The sequence below is a fragment of the Camelus dromedarius genome, chromosome 6 (genome assembly GCF_036321535.1).
Source record: "Camelus dromedarius isolate mCamDro1 chromosome 6, mCamDro1.pat, whole genome shotgun sequence".
NCBI classification, from domain to species: domain Eukaryota; kingdom Metazoa; phylum Chordata; class Mammalia; order Artiodactyla; family Camelidae; genus Camelus; species Camelus dromedarius.
This window is the reverse complement of record NC_087441.1, coordinates 12,268,929-12,288,117: the sequence shown is the minus strand read 5'-3', so window position 1 is coordinate 12,288,117 and position 19,189 is coordinate 12,268,929. Positions and strand designations below refer to the sequence as shown.

General features: G+C 36.6%; 1 protein-coding gene across 2 annotated transcripts in view; it reads right to left on the bottom strand.

The window, feature by feature from the left end:
- Positions 1 to 2,477: 2,477 nt before the first annotated feature.
- RGS17 (regulator of G protein signaling 17) overlaps positions 2,478 to 19,189 on the bottom strand; it is an 87,958-nt gene continuing 71,246 nt past the window's right edge. Inside the window, exons 3-5 of one of the 2 annotated variants that reach the window (XM_010994020.3) lie at positions 14,859 to 14,948; positions 13,171 to 13,405; positions 2,478 to 4,194 (exon numbers count right to left, since the gene is read on the bottom strand). In XM_010994020.3, the coding sequence (XP_010992322.1) occupies positions 4,006 to 4,194; positions 13,171 to 13,405; positions 14,859 to 14,948 (514 nt within the window). In that variant the 3' untranslated portion in view covers positions 2,478 to 4,005. The remainder of the gene's footprint in view (positions 4,195 to 13,170; positions 13,406 to 14,858; positions 14,949 to 19,189) is intronic. The other variant, XM_031456590.2, reaches the window with a different exon arrangement.

Sequence of the window (19,189 nt, the reverse complement as noted above, 5' to 3'; positions counted from 1 at the left end):
GGAATAACTAAACTTTTTACAGATTGAACACTGTTTTTTCAGGAGAACAAACATTTTATATTATTCAGAAATTTAGAAAAAGCTGAAAAGAGCATGCAAATAAAATAAAAGTGTCTGCAAAGTATATTTTGAAATCTAGGGTCATAAGCTGTCAATAGAAATAGACAGGCAAGAGAATTTTCTGTAAATATCTTTATCACTTATTAAAATAATTTACCAATCTATGAAGTGCAAAGTTTTCAAAACTCATGTTTGATAGGGTTCTATCTACAGGCATTTTGGATCTAAGAAGTTTTAGGTGGCTTATTCTCCTATTTCTGATTTTATTTTAAATTTCTTCCAAAGCATCTGATATATTGTATTTTTTGCAAATATAATTTGTCACAATTAGAATATGACTTTTTTCAATATAAGTTAAACAGGTATAGAATAAAATGGATAAATTAAAAAATAAGATTTAAGTGTTATTTTTAAATCAGCATTTTAATGGGGTGAAAGTGTATTTTTGCCCCTAATAAATAAATATTTACCTATTTCTAGAGTCCTTTTGCAAAACTGAACTATCAGGTAAATATCTGATACACATTTCATTCCATAAGTAAGAACGTAGGCAGCATTAAAGGATATAATAAACACCCATGCACCATGACCACATATCAGAACTGATCATCCTATGTACGTATTTTAAGATTAAAAAAAAAGACCACTTTATGGTCTTGATTTTTGCACTTCATAATGTTAATATCAAAACTGTGTTTTGCTATTATTGTTCTTTTGCCAGTGTACCTACTGTGCTTTGAGCTTCCCTATAACACTGTCAGGACATACGTATTTCTTTTAGATAACGTGCTAATAACAATTATCCAGAGTAAAGAAGCATCATCATTCATTACTAGTGTGATCTATGTTCAAGATCTCTCTCTGAAGAAATCTGGCTCTCCAATTGATATATATATATACACATGTATTTTTAATATAATATATATCCTTATATTTCCATTATAGATACATCTGAAGTTAGACACCATAGAAAGAGCATTAACCTCTTTCTGTGTGCATTAACAGATTCTAACAGCATGGAAAGGTATCTTGGCAATCTAAAACACAAAGGGTACCTTCTAAAGTGCTGCTTTTTCCCCAGGGAGGAATTTACTCACTAGGAAAGATCAAACTCTACCAAAACAAATATTGTGCTCTTGAAATGGTAGCATAGACACCAGTTGAGGGCTCTTTTTGTTTGTTTATTGTAGCTCTGTCATTAAAACAGAAGGAATTATACCATACTTTAAAAAGTGGTAGAGTTGCAAATATACAGACATACTCTTAGATAGAAACTTTAGATATTTTGAAATTAAAAGAGAAACCTCCCCTCCCCAGAAAATAGGAATTTAGCACAGAAATCCTCACACAGCATGATTACCAGCACCTGATGTGTAAATCTACTTTGGAGTCATTCTCAACACAACTTCCTGACCAGGTTTCAACAGGGTATATACTAGCTTCAAAATCTGTATTCTCCAAATGCCCAGGGTTAGCAATTAGGACTCTTTATAAGGGTCCTTATCTTTTACATTTGGTAAAATGTTAAAGGTATTGTCATACAGACAATTCACCTAATAGTCCAAAGTATCTTATAAAGATAACTTAACGACTAGCAGGTCACCATCATATATAGTAACAACAAGAATATAAAGTCTACATTTAAAAAAAATTTATGCATGCAGTGTATCATAGTATATTACATATTTTCTAGTCATGTGCACCAATTTGTTGTACCTCAAACACAGCAACAAGTATGATATCACAACATATATTTGTATACATCACAGTAGCATAACAAACTCAATTCTAATCAAGAAAAATAATTTAGGAACAATAAACTTCACAATAGAAGTGATGATTCTTTTAGGTTTTTCTTCACTCATTAGGAAAAAAAATACGACTTTTTGTAAACATCTTCATAGCTATCTTTTTTCAACATATTAGTGAAAACTATTATTCAAATAGTAAGTATCTAATAGACCTGGGTTAAGTATGTCTTAACACACTAACACTTTCAGACAAAAACAGGCATTTGTTAAAAGAAAAGATTATTATAAATATTTTCTATCTTGTATTTTAACTACATTTTCATAAATAATGTATTTAAAAGTGCTGAATATGATAGGATAGTCAGCAACGCCAGTGTAAACAGAATGTTTTGTTTTCTCCTCTGCAAACTTTTTTTTTTTAATCCCATTTTGTCAAACACTGCAACAGTTAAAATATTTGCATAGGGAATAGATAATAGCCCTTTTAACCATATCTCCTGAATTCTATATAAATTAGAAAATCAAATTCACTTACAAAACAATTCTTGAAATGTTTTAAGTTTTATGGAAAAAGAAAACTATGATGCCAGCCTTTCAAGTAAAATAAATTAAAAAAAAAAAACCCAAACTTGTTTTTTTTAAAAAAAAAGTTTAATAAATTAAAAAAAATGAGAGGTAGTTAAAAAATGACAAAGGAAACCTACAATTTTAATAACATCCTTAATATAAGGCCAGTATTCTCAGTGGATATAAATATTTTTAAAACTTTCATTTTAGGTTACTCAATACTATGTTTATTAAGTTTACGATTAAAAAAATAGCCTCCAGGGGATATTAATATTCAAATGTAACACCTTGATATAAATATGACACTGACATTTTTGCGTGTGCGCGCACAGTAGGATACTGTTTTCTTGAATGTCAAAAGTACATGCCAGAATCAGGCAGGTATTTTTTTTTGTCTTAAAGATTTAATGGTACTTATAAAAAATAATATGGCAGCTAGGAGATTTGAGCACTGCACTGCCTTTCAGTTATGGATGAGAATTAATAGTTTGGTTTTAACATTTTTTAAATAAGTCATTTTTAAGATACTATGTGAAAACAGTTAAGGTCTGAAGTAGAGAATTACCTTCTAGATAACCCTTATAAAACATTTCTTGGTTAAAAACTTAGCTTTTCATTGGATTTCACTTTCAAGGAAAATATGCCACAGCACAGGTGCTATTCATCAAAATGTTTTGTGATGCTACATGTAGGCATTCCTTTATTAGATCCTTTCTTTATATTCCAAAACTAAGTTATCAAGCTTATTATTTTTTTTTTTCTTGCTGAAGTACATACTTTACACAACCATTTTAGAACTGGAGAGCCAGTCTTTAATAAATTAATTACAGTATTGGACATCTAATATATACATAGGTTCATTTTCTTCTATTACAATTAAAAAACAGTATCACTCTGATTTGTCATTGAGATAGAAATCTTCAAATTGTTTTGTGCTTTTTTTCTCTTTTCTTCTTCTTACATATATATAGTTTTTACATAACAAACTCTTCTGTAATGAAAATGCCACAGTTTTGGCAGTGAACAACCAGAGGAATCCCCCGTTAGGATTTCCAACAAACAGAGATAAATAGCTCTTTTTTTCATGTACAGAAATATTGGCTTCAAAATTAGTGTACTGAACACAGTATATAGTATGTTAAATGTCATAGTTAACAATTTAAAAATTGGCTTTTTCTGTCTTAGGTTATATTTAAAAATGCAAACCACAGCCAGTTTTTTGGCAATTATTTCTATAAGACCATATTGCACAAAAGTCCTTAAATACAGATATAAGTTATGCCGTTGGATTAAATATTACAACAGCTACGTGGCAAATGAAGCAGTTTTACTTTGCACATGCAGTCCCTGGATACACTAGGAGACTACAAATACAGTTTGCTTGCAAGTAGAATGCGTGTTGAACAAAAACAAACTTAATTTGGCAATTCATTGTTTTATGTGGTATTTTCTCCAAACTTAACCACAGATAACCTTGATAAAAATGGAGACAAAGACTGTATGGTTGTATTTTCACAGTAGCCTGAGGAATGCTAAACTGTAGTTCTCCAGGAACTCAGTTTCAGGTGTTACTTAACTACTTTTCTTTCTCATCTCAGCCCTCCAAAATAATTTTTTTAAATAAAAATTAAGATTCAGAAGTAGAGCTGGCAGTACTTTCAACAAATGACTTATAAATTTGAGAGTTCAAAAACCTTGGGAAAGAATCTCTGTGCATTAAGGTATAGATCTGAAGCTGAGCATCTTCATACATGTGAGGATTAGGATCCAAGAGATTTCTATTGATCACCTCTCTAACTCGAGAATCGAGACTGACCTAAAAAGAAATAAGAGCAGATACATTAAATAATATTTTTTCAAAAGATCTCAATTCAGTAACTATAGGTTCGTGACAATTCAGAGAAATCTCAGAGTAAACCTCAAAGAGTAAACCTAAAATCCTGAGGTTATGTTTTCAAAGGTTACATAACCTTGCATACTTTCCTTTTTCCAAAGTTGAATTAAACAAAAACCAACTTTTAAACCAGAACTTTGGTTCATAAATATCTTGGCTTACTTGGATTTACCTTTTCTATGCATTTTTCTCAGGTGTGTTTGACAATTTCTATTCATTGTTGAGGTACCAGAGAATTCCGGAGCCAGAATATGAATTTCCCTCCTCCTATTATGTGACTGCCAGGGTGACTCTCTCCATGGAACAAGATAAAAAGTCTGGCAGAGAGTAGTTCTCTGTCAAAACGTAACGTGTATATCAAATGCTGATTCCCAGGGGTTTCATATCCCAGTAAGTCCTACTGTGTCAGAAGTAGGAAACCAGGGATGTGGGAGGGCTGACCCCAGTGGGCATTCTTCAGGTCTTAGGTCTACCGGCAGGGCATAGCCAACTCTGTGGTCCTCACAGAGCAATACATCTAGAGATCTCTGTTCTAAAGATTAAGCAGAACAATTGCTTGAAATGTAGCCTTTGAAAGGAGAAATGTAAGTAGGAATTCAGAGTACCTGTTAAAGTAATCATACAGAGTTATTTGAAAAGTTTCTTTCTCACTAAATGCTAATCCTGTTGGAACTGGTAGGGTATGTTGGATCCAGAAGGTGGGAAAATTAAACAGCAGTCAAGGCATGCCTGGGGAGTAGGACTAAGCTCTGCCCTGAAATGACCTGTCAGCAAAACTCTAAGAGGTGAGCACCATCTCTGAGTCCTGACTGGTGTCCATAGTTCTCACTGCTGAACAAGGACCAGGGCATCGGCGTCCACAGTTATCTGCCTCATGATGTACTCAAGTCTAAACAGACTTTCCATGTATGTATCTAAACTGTCACAAGCATTTTGTGAAAGACTTTTTGGTTCTGGCTTCTTTTCCCACCCACTGTTTGGACTAAGCTTGGGTCTGAAACAGTCCCAGTGACTGAGGCCACTCATAGTTCATCTGGTGTCCCCAGATTCCCGAGCTCTATAACCTGTGTGGAATTGGGTTCAATGATACACCCAAGGGATGGTGGCCATGGGAGGACGTGTCAGGAAATGGTGATCCAGACCCCATTTCAGTGGTTTAGCTAGACTAACTTACACAGAGAAGAACTTAAAACATTTCTCGGCTGAAGTATCTGTTCTTCTCTCTAAATTCTAAAGGAAGAAAAAGAAAAGATGTTCTGGAAATGGATTGTTTAAGCTTTATTCTCTGTGTTGTTGCCATAAGGGTCATCATAAAGTATAAATTTTTATCTAAGTTTTTATTTTCGAATGTCATTTGTGTTTATACTCAACAGGAAAATGTTTAAACTGGAGTTTAAAGTGATTGATCTTATCCTGAAATGTAGTATTATGGTAAGGTGAGTCTTAAACACATTTCTGTTTTTGTAAGTGGTGCTCTTACTTTCAAACTTAGGAACTATTTGTTTCATGGGAAAAAGAAATGTTAGATTAGTGATAAAGAAAGAAGGTCATTTATTTCTTATATAATAGCATAATTAAATATATGCTATTTACCATATAACATATATTTAACATATTTAACATATGATAAATGAAACAGTTTATCAGGAGCTAGAATGATATTGGTTATCTTAAGACAGAGAAATGAGATACTTTGAATTATTAAATGTCTTGAGTCCTCATTGCGTGATTTAACTTTTTTTTAACAAATTAAAAACAGTAGTGAAATATCATAGAGAAAATAGTACCATTCAACATTTAGTAATCTGTAACAAAAACACATTTGCTATTTCCATTTAAAAAATAAAATATTTACCTTAATATCTGGTTGTTTGTTTGAAAAGGTTGTCAGTCAGTCAAAAGAAGTGTAGAGAGGTCAGATAACAAGGATAAACCCCATGGGTATTACAGTCTACAGTTTCATCTTGTGGCATCTTTGTGCTTCAGATTGTGGAACATCTATAATACAGGTTAGCAGGGGTGGATCCCAGCATGGACCTGAGCCACATTCACCCTAGGATTCATGCATCATTGGATGGCTTATAAGGCCATCTTATCTGGGTCCAGTGCATAAGGGACTGAGGGGTTTCCTATAAAAAACTCATCCTAAGGGAAGAGAAGGTTGAGCAGCACAAGACAAGAGCTATCCTTGGACAACGGAAATTCTTTTCTTACTCAGTCCTCACAGACTCCCCTTTGGGTGGGGCGCAGTAGTAACAGAGTTAAGAAAAGAACCACTGCTGTGAGATAGGGCACCAGACAACATGCTGATAGGTTTGGCAGCATTTAACTGTTGGTGTTAGTGCTAGGGACGTTGGCAGGGTTGAGAGGTGGTAACTGAAGCAAAGGCTGAAATGACTCTGTGCTAGGACTCAATGAACTTGGAAGCATCCATCACCATGGGGAGTAGGAGGTGGGAGAAGAAAGGTGGGTGGCTCGCAAACATAAAAATACCCACCAGCAAGTGCACGAACTAGTTGGGAGGAAGATGAAGCTAAAGGTTCAACAGGAGTGTGGGGGTAAAGTGGGGAGAATGAAAACAAATCTTTCTAGTGTGGCTGGAAAAAGCCGGGTCAAACTGAGTTATTTACCATGCTTGACCTTACTAGATTTCCTACCCCTGGCTCCAGTTCCCTCACTGATGATAGGTGAATATTACCCAAAGGGAACACCCTGAGTTTTGACCCTGCCTTTCTCTTCTAGCCTTCAAGAGGCAATGGAAATTTTGATTCTTTGGACCTTTTTTTTTTTTTTCCAGAATTATACTGAAAATGGTGAATTATCACTGAAAGTCTTTTACCCTCATAAAGACCCTCCTTTAAGTCAGTTAATTCTTTGAACAATTATTTTACACATCATGATTAAGTTTTCAACCTATTTTTTCCATTTTATTTTAAATTTTACTCTTAAGTTGCTTTGTTTTGGATTCTCTTCCAAGTAAAATTCTGATTTTTTTCTTTTTCTTTCATAAGTCCATATTAAACTTTACCAATTATAGTTTCTGCCATTTGAGATGGTCTTTATAATTTTAACTAAATTTGGTCTTCTCATGTTAAATTTTATAGATCTGAAGACTGATTCATTTATTTTAATAGAATTTTTTTACCATGAGTACTTTTAGACGTATTATTTTGTGTTGTTTCTACTGAAAATAATTATAAATTGCAAATAAGACTGATTATTGTTTGTTTATTTGTTTTTGATGAGGGGGTAATTAGGTTTACTTATTTATTCTTAGAGGAGGTACTGAGGATTGAACCTGGGACCTCACACGTGCTAAGCATGCGCTCTACCACTTGAGCTATACCCTCCCCCCAAAACTGATTATTGGGGTGTATTCCTTAGAGCAAGGATAAAGTGGAGTAATCATATTCCTGGTGGAATATAAGTTATGGGAAATTATCTTGCTTCTGAGGGGGAGTTCAGACATGTGATTAAGGTTGCTCATTCTCATTGTGTCTCATGTTCTAAGTTTGGGTTCACAGAAATCTATAGTCGTGTCATGAACAAAATACTAGACAATGGAATAAGGAATCATCATACTGCAGTTGGAGGAGCACCACAACTGGAGTCAGAGCACCTTGGGTTGTGTCCTATCTCTGCCAGATACACATAGTGTCCTTGTTTCACCTTCCTTTGCTATAAAATGGTGCCACCTGTCCTAGAGGCTACAGGATTGTTGTGAGACATATTGTAATAATAAGACCGTTTTGTCAAAACAAAATTTAAGCCCAATGTAAAGTAATAATAGTAGTAACAATAATAATAATTGATCATATGTATAATGATACCTTTTGGTCAAATCCAATGTCTTTAGACTTTGTATCAACTTGAATTTTTCTTTCTCAGAGTGACCTTACCTGACTAACCCTATTCTAACTACATCATTTGACCTCCACCCCCATCATAGTGGTTCCCATGATTTTTAATTACTTATTTTTGACATGATTTGTCTGCCTTCCTGAAACAAAAGCTCCATAAGGTATAGGCCAGTGTTTTTCTTGTTCACCATCACATCCCCAACATCTAGCCCAGGACCAGGCTCGCAGGAAGTACTCAGCACATATGTTTTGAATTATAATAAGCATAAGAAATGACTCTAGGAAAATACAGTCAACTGAGTCCTGTTTAGAAAAATGGGTTTAAATCATAAAAATGCTAGATTCCCATAATTTTGCTTGAAGAGTCATCTGTCTAGATGCCCACACAGAACCCACATGTCTACCACATATGCCTTATTTTTAGATAATCCTGGTGCTTAAATAGGCTTATTACTTTTTTTTTTTTCCGTCCCAGATAGCCGCTGGAGGTTTAGGGTGAAATCAGAAGAAGCAAACAGTTTCTACTATTATTAAAATTGCCATAAAGCAGAGTCTGAAAGTCATAGACTGAGTGGGTTTTAGGGCTTTTTCCACGCCATCATTCTACAAAATGAGGAAGCTGAGGTCACAGAGCACTGACGTGAGTTGATCAGTGTCAAACAGATGGTAAGTGGTAGGGCTGGATTACAGCCCTGGTTAAGGACAAAGCCATCGCTAAGGGGATTTGTAGAGAACTGAACACACATAGTTTTCTTCAATTCCGCTGTCTTACATTTGTTGCAGGATTTATAATTATCTGTTTATTCAATAGTTCAGTGCTATTGAACTATTGTTGGTCATACCTCTTAAGTAGACTTTTTATTAAAGTTCTTTATTTTGCTGGGTTTGTCTTTCCAACACTTAATAAATATAAACTGCCACTAGCATCAGTGATGCATAGCAAGGCTACCGTTAGTCTTAAACTCTTCTTTATTACCTCTGTTTTATTTTCCCCTTTGAGGATATCACATAAAAAGAAAATTTACTTTTGAAAGAAATGCTGTGTTTTATTTGCTTTTAGATTTTTAAAAATTTTAATATTTGGTCCTTTCCCCTCTTGAAATGTATACTCTACCAGAATGGAAGTTATATTGCCTCCTGATTATAAACATCTATTTTATAACACTATGCTCAAATTATTAAAAAAGCATAAAATGTGCTCTTAAAGCAATGAAATTTAATTTTCAGCACACTGGCCTCATGAAGGAAATATGCTATGTGTATATAGATAATTTTAAGAATGTAGACTTCCTGTACACTTAACAAAGAAGAACATGATAACTCAATCAAATTAAGGGAAAAATGAAAGTCTAGAGAAGAAAAACGAGGCTCTGGTTAAGAATAAAATCGTGGCATTTTCAGCTGTTCAGTCATTATTTTATAAATGACTCAAATGTTCATATTCTTTAAGAATATTCTGAGTAGAAAGAGTTATAGAATTTCAGAGGTGGAGAAGCTAGATTAGTTAGCTCCAAAGTGGGAAACAGATTCCCAGCTCTGACGGTTTGCAGAGGCTGCTCTGAGTTCTGTGTTGAGAGGGAGTCTGAGGTTGGCTCTGGCAGAGCAGTAAGGAGGACCACCAGTGGTTAGCCGTGCCATTTGCTGGGGAAGATGCCACTGTAGCCAAGGGCCTTACAGCTGCCTTTCTGGATTTGGTTTATTACCCTCTGTACCTCTTTGTTTTTATTTTTGTAAACAAATCAACTGAACATGGAGGCCCAGAAAACTGAACTAATTTATCCCCGGTGACATAATTAAGTTGAAGCAGAGCCGGGGCCAGAGTCCTGGGCACGTGAATGTTAGTTCACTGTCCTTCCCACCGTGTAGGCAGGGCTCACTTGAGGGGATACGTGTTCTCGCCAGTGCTAGAGGACAAAATCTGAAGGATGGTAACTCAGTATCATTAAATGGTTAGTAACATACTGTTGATTAGAAGCTGACAAGTTTTGCACAGGAAGGTTAGTGAGATACAGTATTTCGGGAAGGACCCTGGCAAAGCTAGAAAGTGCAGGCCATTTTGTGAGTATATTAGTGAATCAAGTCATTCGACTTGGCTCACAAGTAAATATATCTACATCTGGGCATTAAAATATAACTTTTTAAGTTAACCGTTTGTAATTGCCTACTTTAGGTTTATTCAGTTTTTCTGCTAAATAACAAACCAATATAATTACTATGCTGACAGAGGAGCAATCATGCAGTCCAGCACCTTAGGTCTGTGTCAAGAGTTATAAGTCAAGCCACCAAGTAGCAAAATGATGAAGATTTGAATTTCACCTCTGCCTCCCTCTATAGTATTTAGAGGATATTAAGGAGTGTGTAATGGCCCAAATGTAGATGTTAGAAAAAATAAAGGAGAGAATAAATATGGCAGTTACACTAAGTATGAGTATTTAATTTAGGGAAGGTCATATACTTAATCAGGAAATAATATTTTAATGACTTTTTGGTGGAACTCATGTTCAGAGTGAAGAAATTTGGCTAAAACAAGACTCCATTACTTTTGTAAAATGCAAATCCAATAATTTATATTTCAGTAATCAATAACTATAGTGTCTCTAAACTGTAGCCCAAAGAAGCAATTTTGTGAAAATTAAGTGTTTTATAAAGCTTCACCAATGTGTGACATGTGAAAATCAAAAGAGTTGTCAGGACAGTGGGAAAGTGTTTCCCGTAAAAACTAAAACTTAGAAGATGGAGACTGTAAAATAAAGGAACTGCGTGTACTTAATATGGAGAATACTTTTTCTACTAATGTTACTTTAAAATGGGACAGTCATCATTTTAAGATGATACATAGACAGTACAAAGGAATGGACTAGATAATCCAGACAATACTCATTTAAAAATGATACACATTGCACATTTTGGGGAGAGAAATGGGCTAGATAATCTTCCCAAAGACTCTAATTATGTGTACGTATGGGCAAGAAAAGCACGTCTCTGGGCACACTGGGGTTATTTGATACACTTCTCATGTACCACAATGTTTAAAAAATGGAGGTGAAATTAATATGCTAATAAAATTTCAAGTAGAATTGTTTAGATGCTGAGGTTCTAGAAAGTCCAGGAAACTGAAGGATGCATTTTTAAGATGCAGAATTTTAACGGTGTTAGAAATACTAAGTGGCATCAGTAATAAATGTATTGAGGCTACAGAAACAATTTCCCCTCCTTGTTTCCATGAATACTTTTCCTATGTTAATACAGTTAAAAAAAAAAAACAAAAACCACCATCTTTTGTGTATCTAGTTCAGGTTTCTCATTTTGTAGAGACACTACTGGAGTGCCCTGGAATACTAATGGCACTTAGAGCCTAATTAATGCATTAAAAAAGAAATGATGTCACACATATGTAGAATCTAAAAAAAAAAGAGAAAAAAGAAGGCACTAATGAACTTAACTACAAAAGGGAAACAGACTCACAGACATAGTAAACAAACTTATGGTTACCAAGGGGGTAAAGGGGGTGGGAACGGATAAATTGGGAGTTCGAGATTTATAAATACTAACTACTATATATAAAATAGATAAAAAATTAAATTTTTCTGTATAGCACAGGGAACTATATTCAATAGTAACAACCTATAATGAAAAGGAATATGAAAATAAATACATGTTTGTATACGTATGACTGAAACATTATGCTGTACACCAGAAATTGACTATACTTCAATAAAAAAATCATTTAGGTATACTTCATTAGTAGTGAAATAGTGAATACAGCATCCCAAACACACAGATTGATAAAGTAGATACAAATTCATCTTATAAATTTTGAAAAGTAAGGAGGATAAGGCCGGTTGGGGCCACATCATGTGTTGGACGAGGCAGATGAGTACAGACTACTTCTGGGGGACTTCATGTCTGTGTGCACAAAGAGAGGGGTGTGGAGGCTAAACTCTGGGACCAGAAAGTACCAGATCAGAACATTTAAATGCACAGGTAAAAATCACAATGGTTTAGGAGAGAGAGAAAAGGCAAGAAGTGGCATGCAGAAGAGAGGCATTCTAGAAACCTCTAAGTTCAAATGCTTAGAAGCATCTCTGGAATTCAGTCACTCAGCACTCCAAAGGCCGGGCAGACTATTAGCACCTCCCTCACCAAATGTGTGTAATTCTGGTAAATGGAAAATTTGTCATGAATATTTGTACTGTACGTTCATGACTGGGACATTGTGTTGTACACCAGAATGGACACATTGTAACTGACTGTACTTCAATTAAAAAAAATTTAAAAAATGGAAGATTTCTCAGGAGCAAATTCATTTTTAAAAAGTTAATGGAAAAGTGTTCATGTGGTTCCTTGAAATGTTCCTTGTTTACCAGGCACATCCTGGCAATGGGAAAAACAGCATGTACTTGCAAAAATGGAAACAGAACCAGTAAAATAACTCATGACCCAACTCTCCCCCAAGAATATTATTGGGTCAGAAAGACTTATTCTTCAGTTCTGTAGAAATTCTATTATTTTACACGCATCAACATGGCAGGATTTTTTGTTGTTGATTTTTACCTCCTACCAGAGGTATTCAAACCAGTACATATGTGGAAAATTTGCTAAAAGTGTGGATTTCCTGGGCTGTCTTTCCAAAAATTCAGATTCAGAAGTCCTGGGTGGGTCTCAAGAATTTGTTTTTCAAACAGATGCTCCAGGGGATCCTCATACAGGTGATCCAGGGATCACACTTTGAGAAACACTGCCTCAGAGTAAGTTCTTTTCCACTGCAAAGTCATGGCTAATTGTATTTAATAGGCTTCCTAGTGTTAGTTCTGAAATAATCAAGTAGACTGCTACCTGAGTCAGCCATCAAAGCACCGTGGGGAAACCTAACCTCAAACACGAGGTCAGGTGGATTCTCAGAATGGAATCTGGACTATCTGCCCAGGGAAGCCTTCTAGCCTGTCCTCACCCCAGGCATGACTCAGTTTGGACAGAGGTCCTTTTCAGTTCATCCTTGGTCTTAAGAAGCCCACATCACTATCTGCCAGATTTTTACCTCTTTTGGTGATAGGATAGAAATGTAATCTTCATATATCATTCTGGCCTTTTCTTCTATGACTTTTTTGTTCTGCTCTTTCTTCAAGTCTTCACAGGCAAGCCAGAAAAGTAGGTTCTCCTCACTGTATTCTGTTCGGAGGAACTCTCTGAAGAGGTTTCTTCCGGCCGGGGCCTTCATCATCTTGTCAAAATTTTGAGACCAGGACAGGACTTCATCTGAAGTGGGGTTTTGGCTGCAGAGACAGAATGGGGCCATTATTAAAGACAACTTTGACATGAAGGCTGGCCCAGGTGTAGGAGAAGGCAAACAGAAACGCTATTCAATTGCTGCCATCTAGTGGTCATTGTGACTCAGTTCGGCCTGAGCTGGCAAACATCTGCCAGGACTAGGCTAATTATTTCTGGCTCTTGACAAAAATTCCTGTAGGCACAAGCTACGTGTTAGGGAGTCAGACATTCGGAAAGCAAGGGGCTACACATACCATGCACGTGGTCATCATAAATTTGTAATGAAACTTGGAAATGTTCAAATCATAACAACCTATTGTAAGTTGATAGAAACAGTTTATACATTACTTTGAAAGGCAAACTGAACTTTTTTGTTTGCATCAGATGTAGCTTTTAATTTTCAATCCATAAGATACAGTTTCTCTTCCCATCTCTGGTATTTTTTATTTTCATTTTCACAGGATCTAAAATAAGAATACATAGTGTGGACTTGTCACGTATTTTCCTAAACTTTAATAGTTATTCTAGTCAATATTGTGAATGGAGTTATCACAGTTTAAAAGGACCAGACCTTTATCATGACATGAGGGACTTTTTAGTTCTCTATATTCAGATCTTCAACAACTACTTTCCTGCAGAAACCACCAGTTATTACTTCCTTATCCATCAAAGAAGTAGAGGAGAGAAGCTTGGAGATTCTTGTGGTTAAATTGATCCTGGTTTTGCTTTCCCATTCATTGGTCTGTTTAATAATTTTCCAACCTAAAAATACATTTGTTCCAAAAAGTACTTATATTTTATTTATTCTTACCTTTTTGACCGAGTATTTTAAATAGATTTGCTACCATCCAAGATGCTTGAACTTTCTCATACAAACATTTTTAAAAGACAGAAAAATTACTATGAAGCATCCACATCAAAGCGTTCTCATAAGAAGCGGGAAAAGAAAGCACCTATTATACAAAGAATCTACTTGAATTTCAATTTTATTCTGTAAATACTGTAATTTAGCTTCTCACTTTGGAGACAATATTTGGTTTGAGTATGACCTGATGGAATTGGGGCCAGGGGCCAGCTGGGTGTCCTTTCTGACTGACTTAAGTAATTCCATCTTTTTTTTGTGTGTTTTAGACTCTTCCCCTATAAAGAGAACAACTTAAAAAATATTCTCAGAAAAGAGAAAAAGAATTAAGGCAATTTGGGGAGCTAATTCACCTAGCAGTCATTATATTCTGAAAGCGGTTAAGCTCAGGTAACGTTTTAGCCAACAGCATAGCTCATAGAAAAGTCAACAGAAAGCTATTGCAATCACAAACTAAGATCTCCCAGGCTGAGTGTGCATCCATCGCCCAGAACCATTCCGAGGAGGACCAGGAAGCCTGGGACTGTGTTTCAGCGCTGGGTAGGCGTGAACAGTGCGCACACACGAGACACAGTAACCATGGGAACAGCACTCACCACTCCTCTAGGATCTGGATGCTCTCCATCTTTGTGGTGTGTGTGGGTCTTCCCGCGCTTTCCCCTCTTTCTTCGTTCCTAACAGTGAGGCTGCAATGTAGTACAACGCTTTATTTTGTCAAGGGAAATCATTTCACGAAAAGCAAAAAACTCCAGGAAACTACTTCACAGAAGAATTTTTCTCAGCTATGTGAGAACATTTAGAGCACAGAATGAGCACCACCATTTTTACAGGACGAGTGAGCCTGTGTCGAGTGAAGGAAAGAGAACCCTTATTTAATAAAGGAATAAAGTGCATCATAACCTCAAAAAATGGGCACTGTCAGGCATTTGGACCTTGTCCTTACATAATTTGAATTACTTAAAATCTCTGAGATACGTGATTCTATGCTTTAATATGCGATCTATGTCTTTATGTTACTCTTTGGTGTAAAGTCATTTTGACTTTTGGTTAATTCTATTCATAGTCTGTTTTCCATTGATTTTTCCCCCATTGATAGCTAAAAAGATAAAAGATAGCGAAATCTAAAACAGAGTTTGCTAAGTTCACATCACCCTTCTCTGCAGACCGGGTTTGGAATCTCATTAATTCATTCTTCCATTCTTAGGAGCAAGGATGAGGGTGGAGAGAATGTAGACAAAGGGGAGACTTTAAGGAACAGGGGCAATCTACAACTGAAAGTGAGACTAGACAGAAATTTTAGTTGAGAAAACAGATTACCTGGAGGAAAAAGACCCCAGTAGGAATTGGAAAGGATTCTTCAGTCAGAGGACACTTTAATAGAAAAATAAAATATAATAGTGAAATTGAGTTTTTTACTTATTTCTAGGGAGCGTGGTAGATTCATTGGTGGAGAAAGGAGGGACCCCTCAGAAAAGTGGTGTGGCCCCAAGAATTCTGAGAAGCAGCAACAATAGCCAGTTGGTACTCAAATGCCCAGCAAGCTGAGCAGTGCTCTTCAGGGAGGTAGTGATGTCAGATGCCTCCCAGCCTTCAGTGCAGGGGAGCCACGAGGAAGCAGTGAGCTGGAATTCAGAGGGAGCCCACCATGGGTTAGGTCTCTGCCTATGGGCTCTGTGAATGTGTCTGCAGCCTGAGGTAGCCTAGGAAGCCACAGTCCCTGATGATGCCACATGCTTAGGTCAGGGATGTTTTGAAGGGGAGAGCCATTCATTTCTCAAAGTATCTTTGAGTTAAGACTGCATCTCTGGCAGTTGATGTATTTCCAGTAATTATGGGAAAGTGGGTGGGAGGAAGTAGGACTCCACCATTGAGAAAATTCTCTGAAATTTCCTGGGAGAAATTAATGATGCCAAATGTATAAAAAATGCAACTTGGGGGGTAAATTCTAGAAATATCACATTTAAATGGGAAATTTGTACTCATTCTGCCAAGCTTCACCGCGCTCAGATGTTTGTGCGTGTAAAGTAAGGAACTATAAAAAGACTAGAAAATCAGCTTGCTTTCACTGATTAAATAGTAAACTCCTTGGAAATTTATTGCTGTTACATTTCCCCACAGTGCCCCGCAGAGTGTGGCACACCAATGCAGGTACGCTTATCTGAGGCAACATCTTTGAAACAATTTGTTCTCCATTGTGTCTTTGCTGTAGAGCAACAAATCTGGAATCCACACCCATGATTCACAAGTTTTTGAACATGAATTCTGGCTCTTGTATCTGTTTCTGCGATATTTACAAACATCCCAAATGCCACCATGTTAGAGTGAACATTGTGAAATATTGGATTGTGTTTATATCTTTTATTTCTGCAGATGGTAAAATATGGACACACATTTGTGCTAAAACTACTTATAATTGACATTTGGTAAGTGCCTAACTGCTCACCGTTTGCCCCATTTCCTGGTTTACTATTGGACACAGCAGTGCTCCGTAGAAAGAAACTGACCTTTAGCAATCTATGTGTTCTTTTTAATCAGATGTCCTTTAGAAACTGGTTTCAAAGTTTCATTTATCAAGAATCACTGACAGTGCCCTTTTAAGATTATGAGACATGGAGAAAATACTAGGAGCGTTGTGACTAGGCTGTTTGCCACTTTTCAAACAACTAAAACCAGGAGGAGACCAGCATGTACGTACAGTGCTCACTACAGAGTCTTGATCAAAGCTTAGATATTTTACGGAAGAAAACGCCAAGAGCCTATGCTAAGAATAGTAAAACAAGCATTTAAAATCCCATTAGAACCATATGATACCACTCATATGTGGAATCTAAAAAAGAAAAATAGAAGACACTAATGAACTCATCTGCAAAACAGAAACAGACATACAGACACAGTAAACAAACATGGTTACTGGGGGGAAAGGGAGTGGGAAGGGATAAATTGGGAGTTTGAGATTTGCAGATATTAACTACTATATAGAAAATAGGTAAACAAGTTTCTTCTGTACAGCACAGGGAATTACGTTCAGTATCTTGTAGTTACCTATAATGAAAAATAACATGAAAACAATCATATGTATGTATATGTATGACTGAAACATTATGCTGTACACCAGATATGGACACAACATTGTAAACTGACTATACTTCAATTTAAAAAAAAATCCTTTTAGAGATTTTTCTATAATGATGACTTTGAGAAGAGAGAACACTTGGTACATTTCAGAAAATACGGAAATAGACCCTTTGCATGTGGGTGGAATTTCTGTTTGCTTACAGCAGAGTTTGGAGAGTGGGGTGGGGAAAACAGGACCTACTGCCCTTGACCTGGTTTACTTTGTCTAGTTTGCGCACTATCTAGTTTACCTGCTGGGTACTTGAGGGGCCTATTTTGGAAGACAGTCTGCTTTTTAAAGAAAAATAATTGGCTCTGAGGGAGAATTCTTGAAACGTTTGCAAATAAGATGAGAACTTGGCAGTAGGCATGGTAATAAACCTGGGATAGAGGCCGATCACAAAACCGCATATATGTACACAAAACCCTACTGAGGGATTAATAATATGCTTAAATTTAATCCAGTACAACATCAAGGCTCAAGAAAGAACCACTGTCATTTAGTAAAGGCAAGCCATCGTTTTCATATTCTCATATCGTGATACCCGATTTTCTTTTATATTTAATGCTTCTACCTCAAATTTCCCAGTGCAAAAATGGAATCAACTTCCTTCAGGTTCAGAAAAAGAATTGGTAAGTTACTCTTCAGCTATTTCATTTTTTCTCAGTCAAAATATCCTGGTAAAATCATACTATAGCTTTATTTAGGAGTCAACAGCAATTTACAAATATGTGTGAGACACCTGAGTTACGCAACGGTACTTGGAAAATCAAGACGAACGAGGCAGAGGTTCTGAAACTGAGGATTTCTGACAGGTTAATGGCATCACGGAGCATTACAATGAGAGCTAAAACAGGTGTTTGCTGGATGGAGACCTAGCCAAAGGGAATTACAAGCAAGGGAGGAAAATCATGTGTAGAGTTGTTAAAAAGGCCTATAGAAAAAAATGGTCAGATGGGATGCTTCTGGATGGGAGCCATACATTAGACTAGGCAGTGAGGTGTGGTTATGCAGGGGCCAAGAACACAATGAGGTGGACCCTAAGTCTAGGATCTACCTCCTTTCAGACGGTTTTGGCTTTCCATGCTTTATCGTCTCCATTCACAATGGGAACGACAGTAGTGACCTACTGCACAAGGTTGTGAAGCAAAGACTCCACACTTGTGACAAAAAGGCAAATGATTACACATGCTCGATTCAATGGAAGGGCAAGGTGGCTGCGTATTCAAATGACAATCCCAAGTTTACCAAAGGGCTTTTAATTTCAACCCGAGGGAATAAAGCCTGACACTTTGCCATTATTATAAAACACGTCTTCATACATCACCTGACCACTTCTTCCTCCCAACAGTCTGGTAAGGTCAGCAGGGGATTTGAGATTAATCACTCCCATTTTACTTAAGAGGAAGCAGCCACCGAGGTTGACTTACTCAACACACGCACACCGAAAACACAGCGGGGCTAGCACTAGAATTCACGCCTTCTGATTTCCCGTCTCCTGCTCATTTTCGCTGTGCAATGCTTCCTCTCTTGACGTAGAAGACTTCACTGTGGCATTTTGCCTTTTCAGTTATTTACAAACATTGATTGCTCTTAAATGTTTGGACAGGGTAAATCTCCTAGCACAGAGCCCTGTATTGAGTGCACAGCATGTCCCACAGCCATCAGACTCTATGCAGTATTGCCCAGAGGACTAAATATACAATAAATATCAGCGAGGAGCAACTTTTCGATTCCCGGGGACTTGAGATAACCAGGGAGAAAGGAGCTGTCACGGAAGGTTTGACAACAAAGCCTGACTAAGGAAAAGAA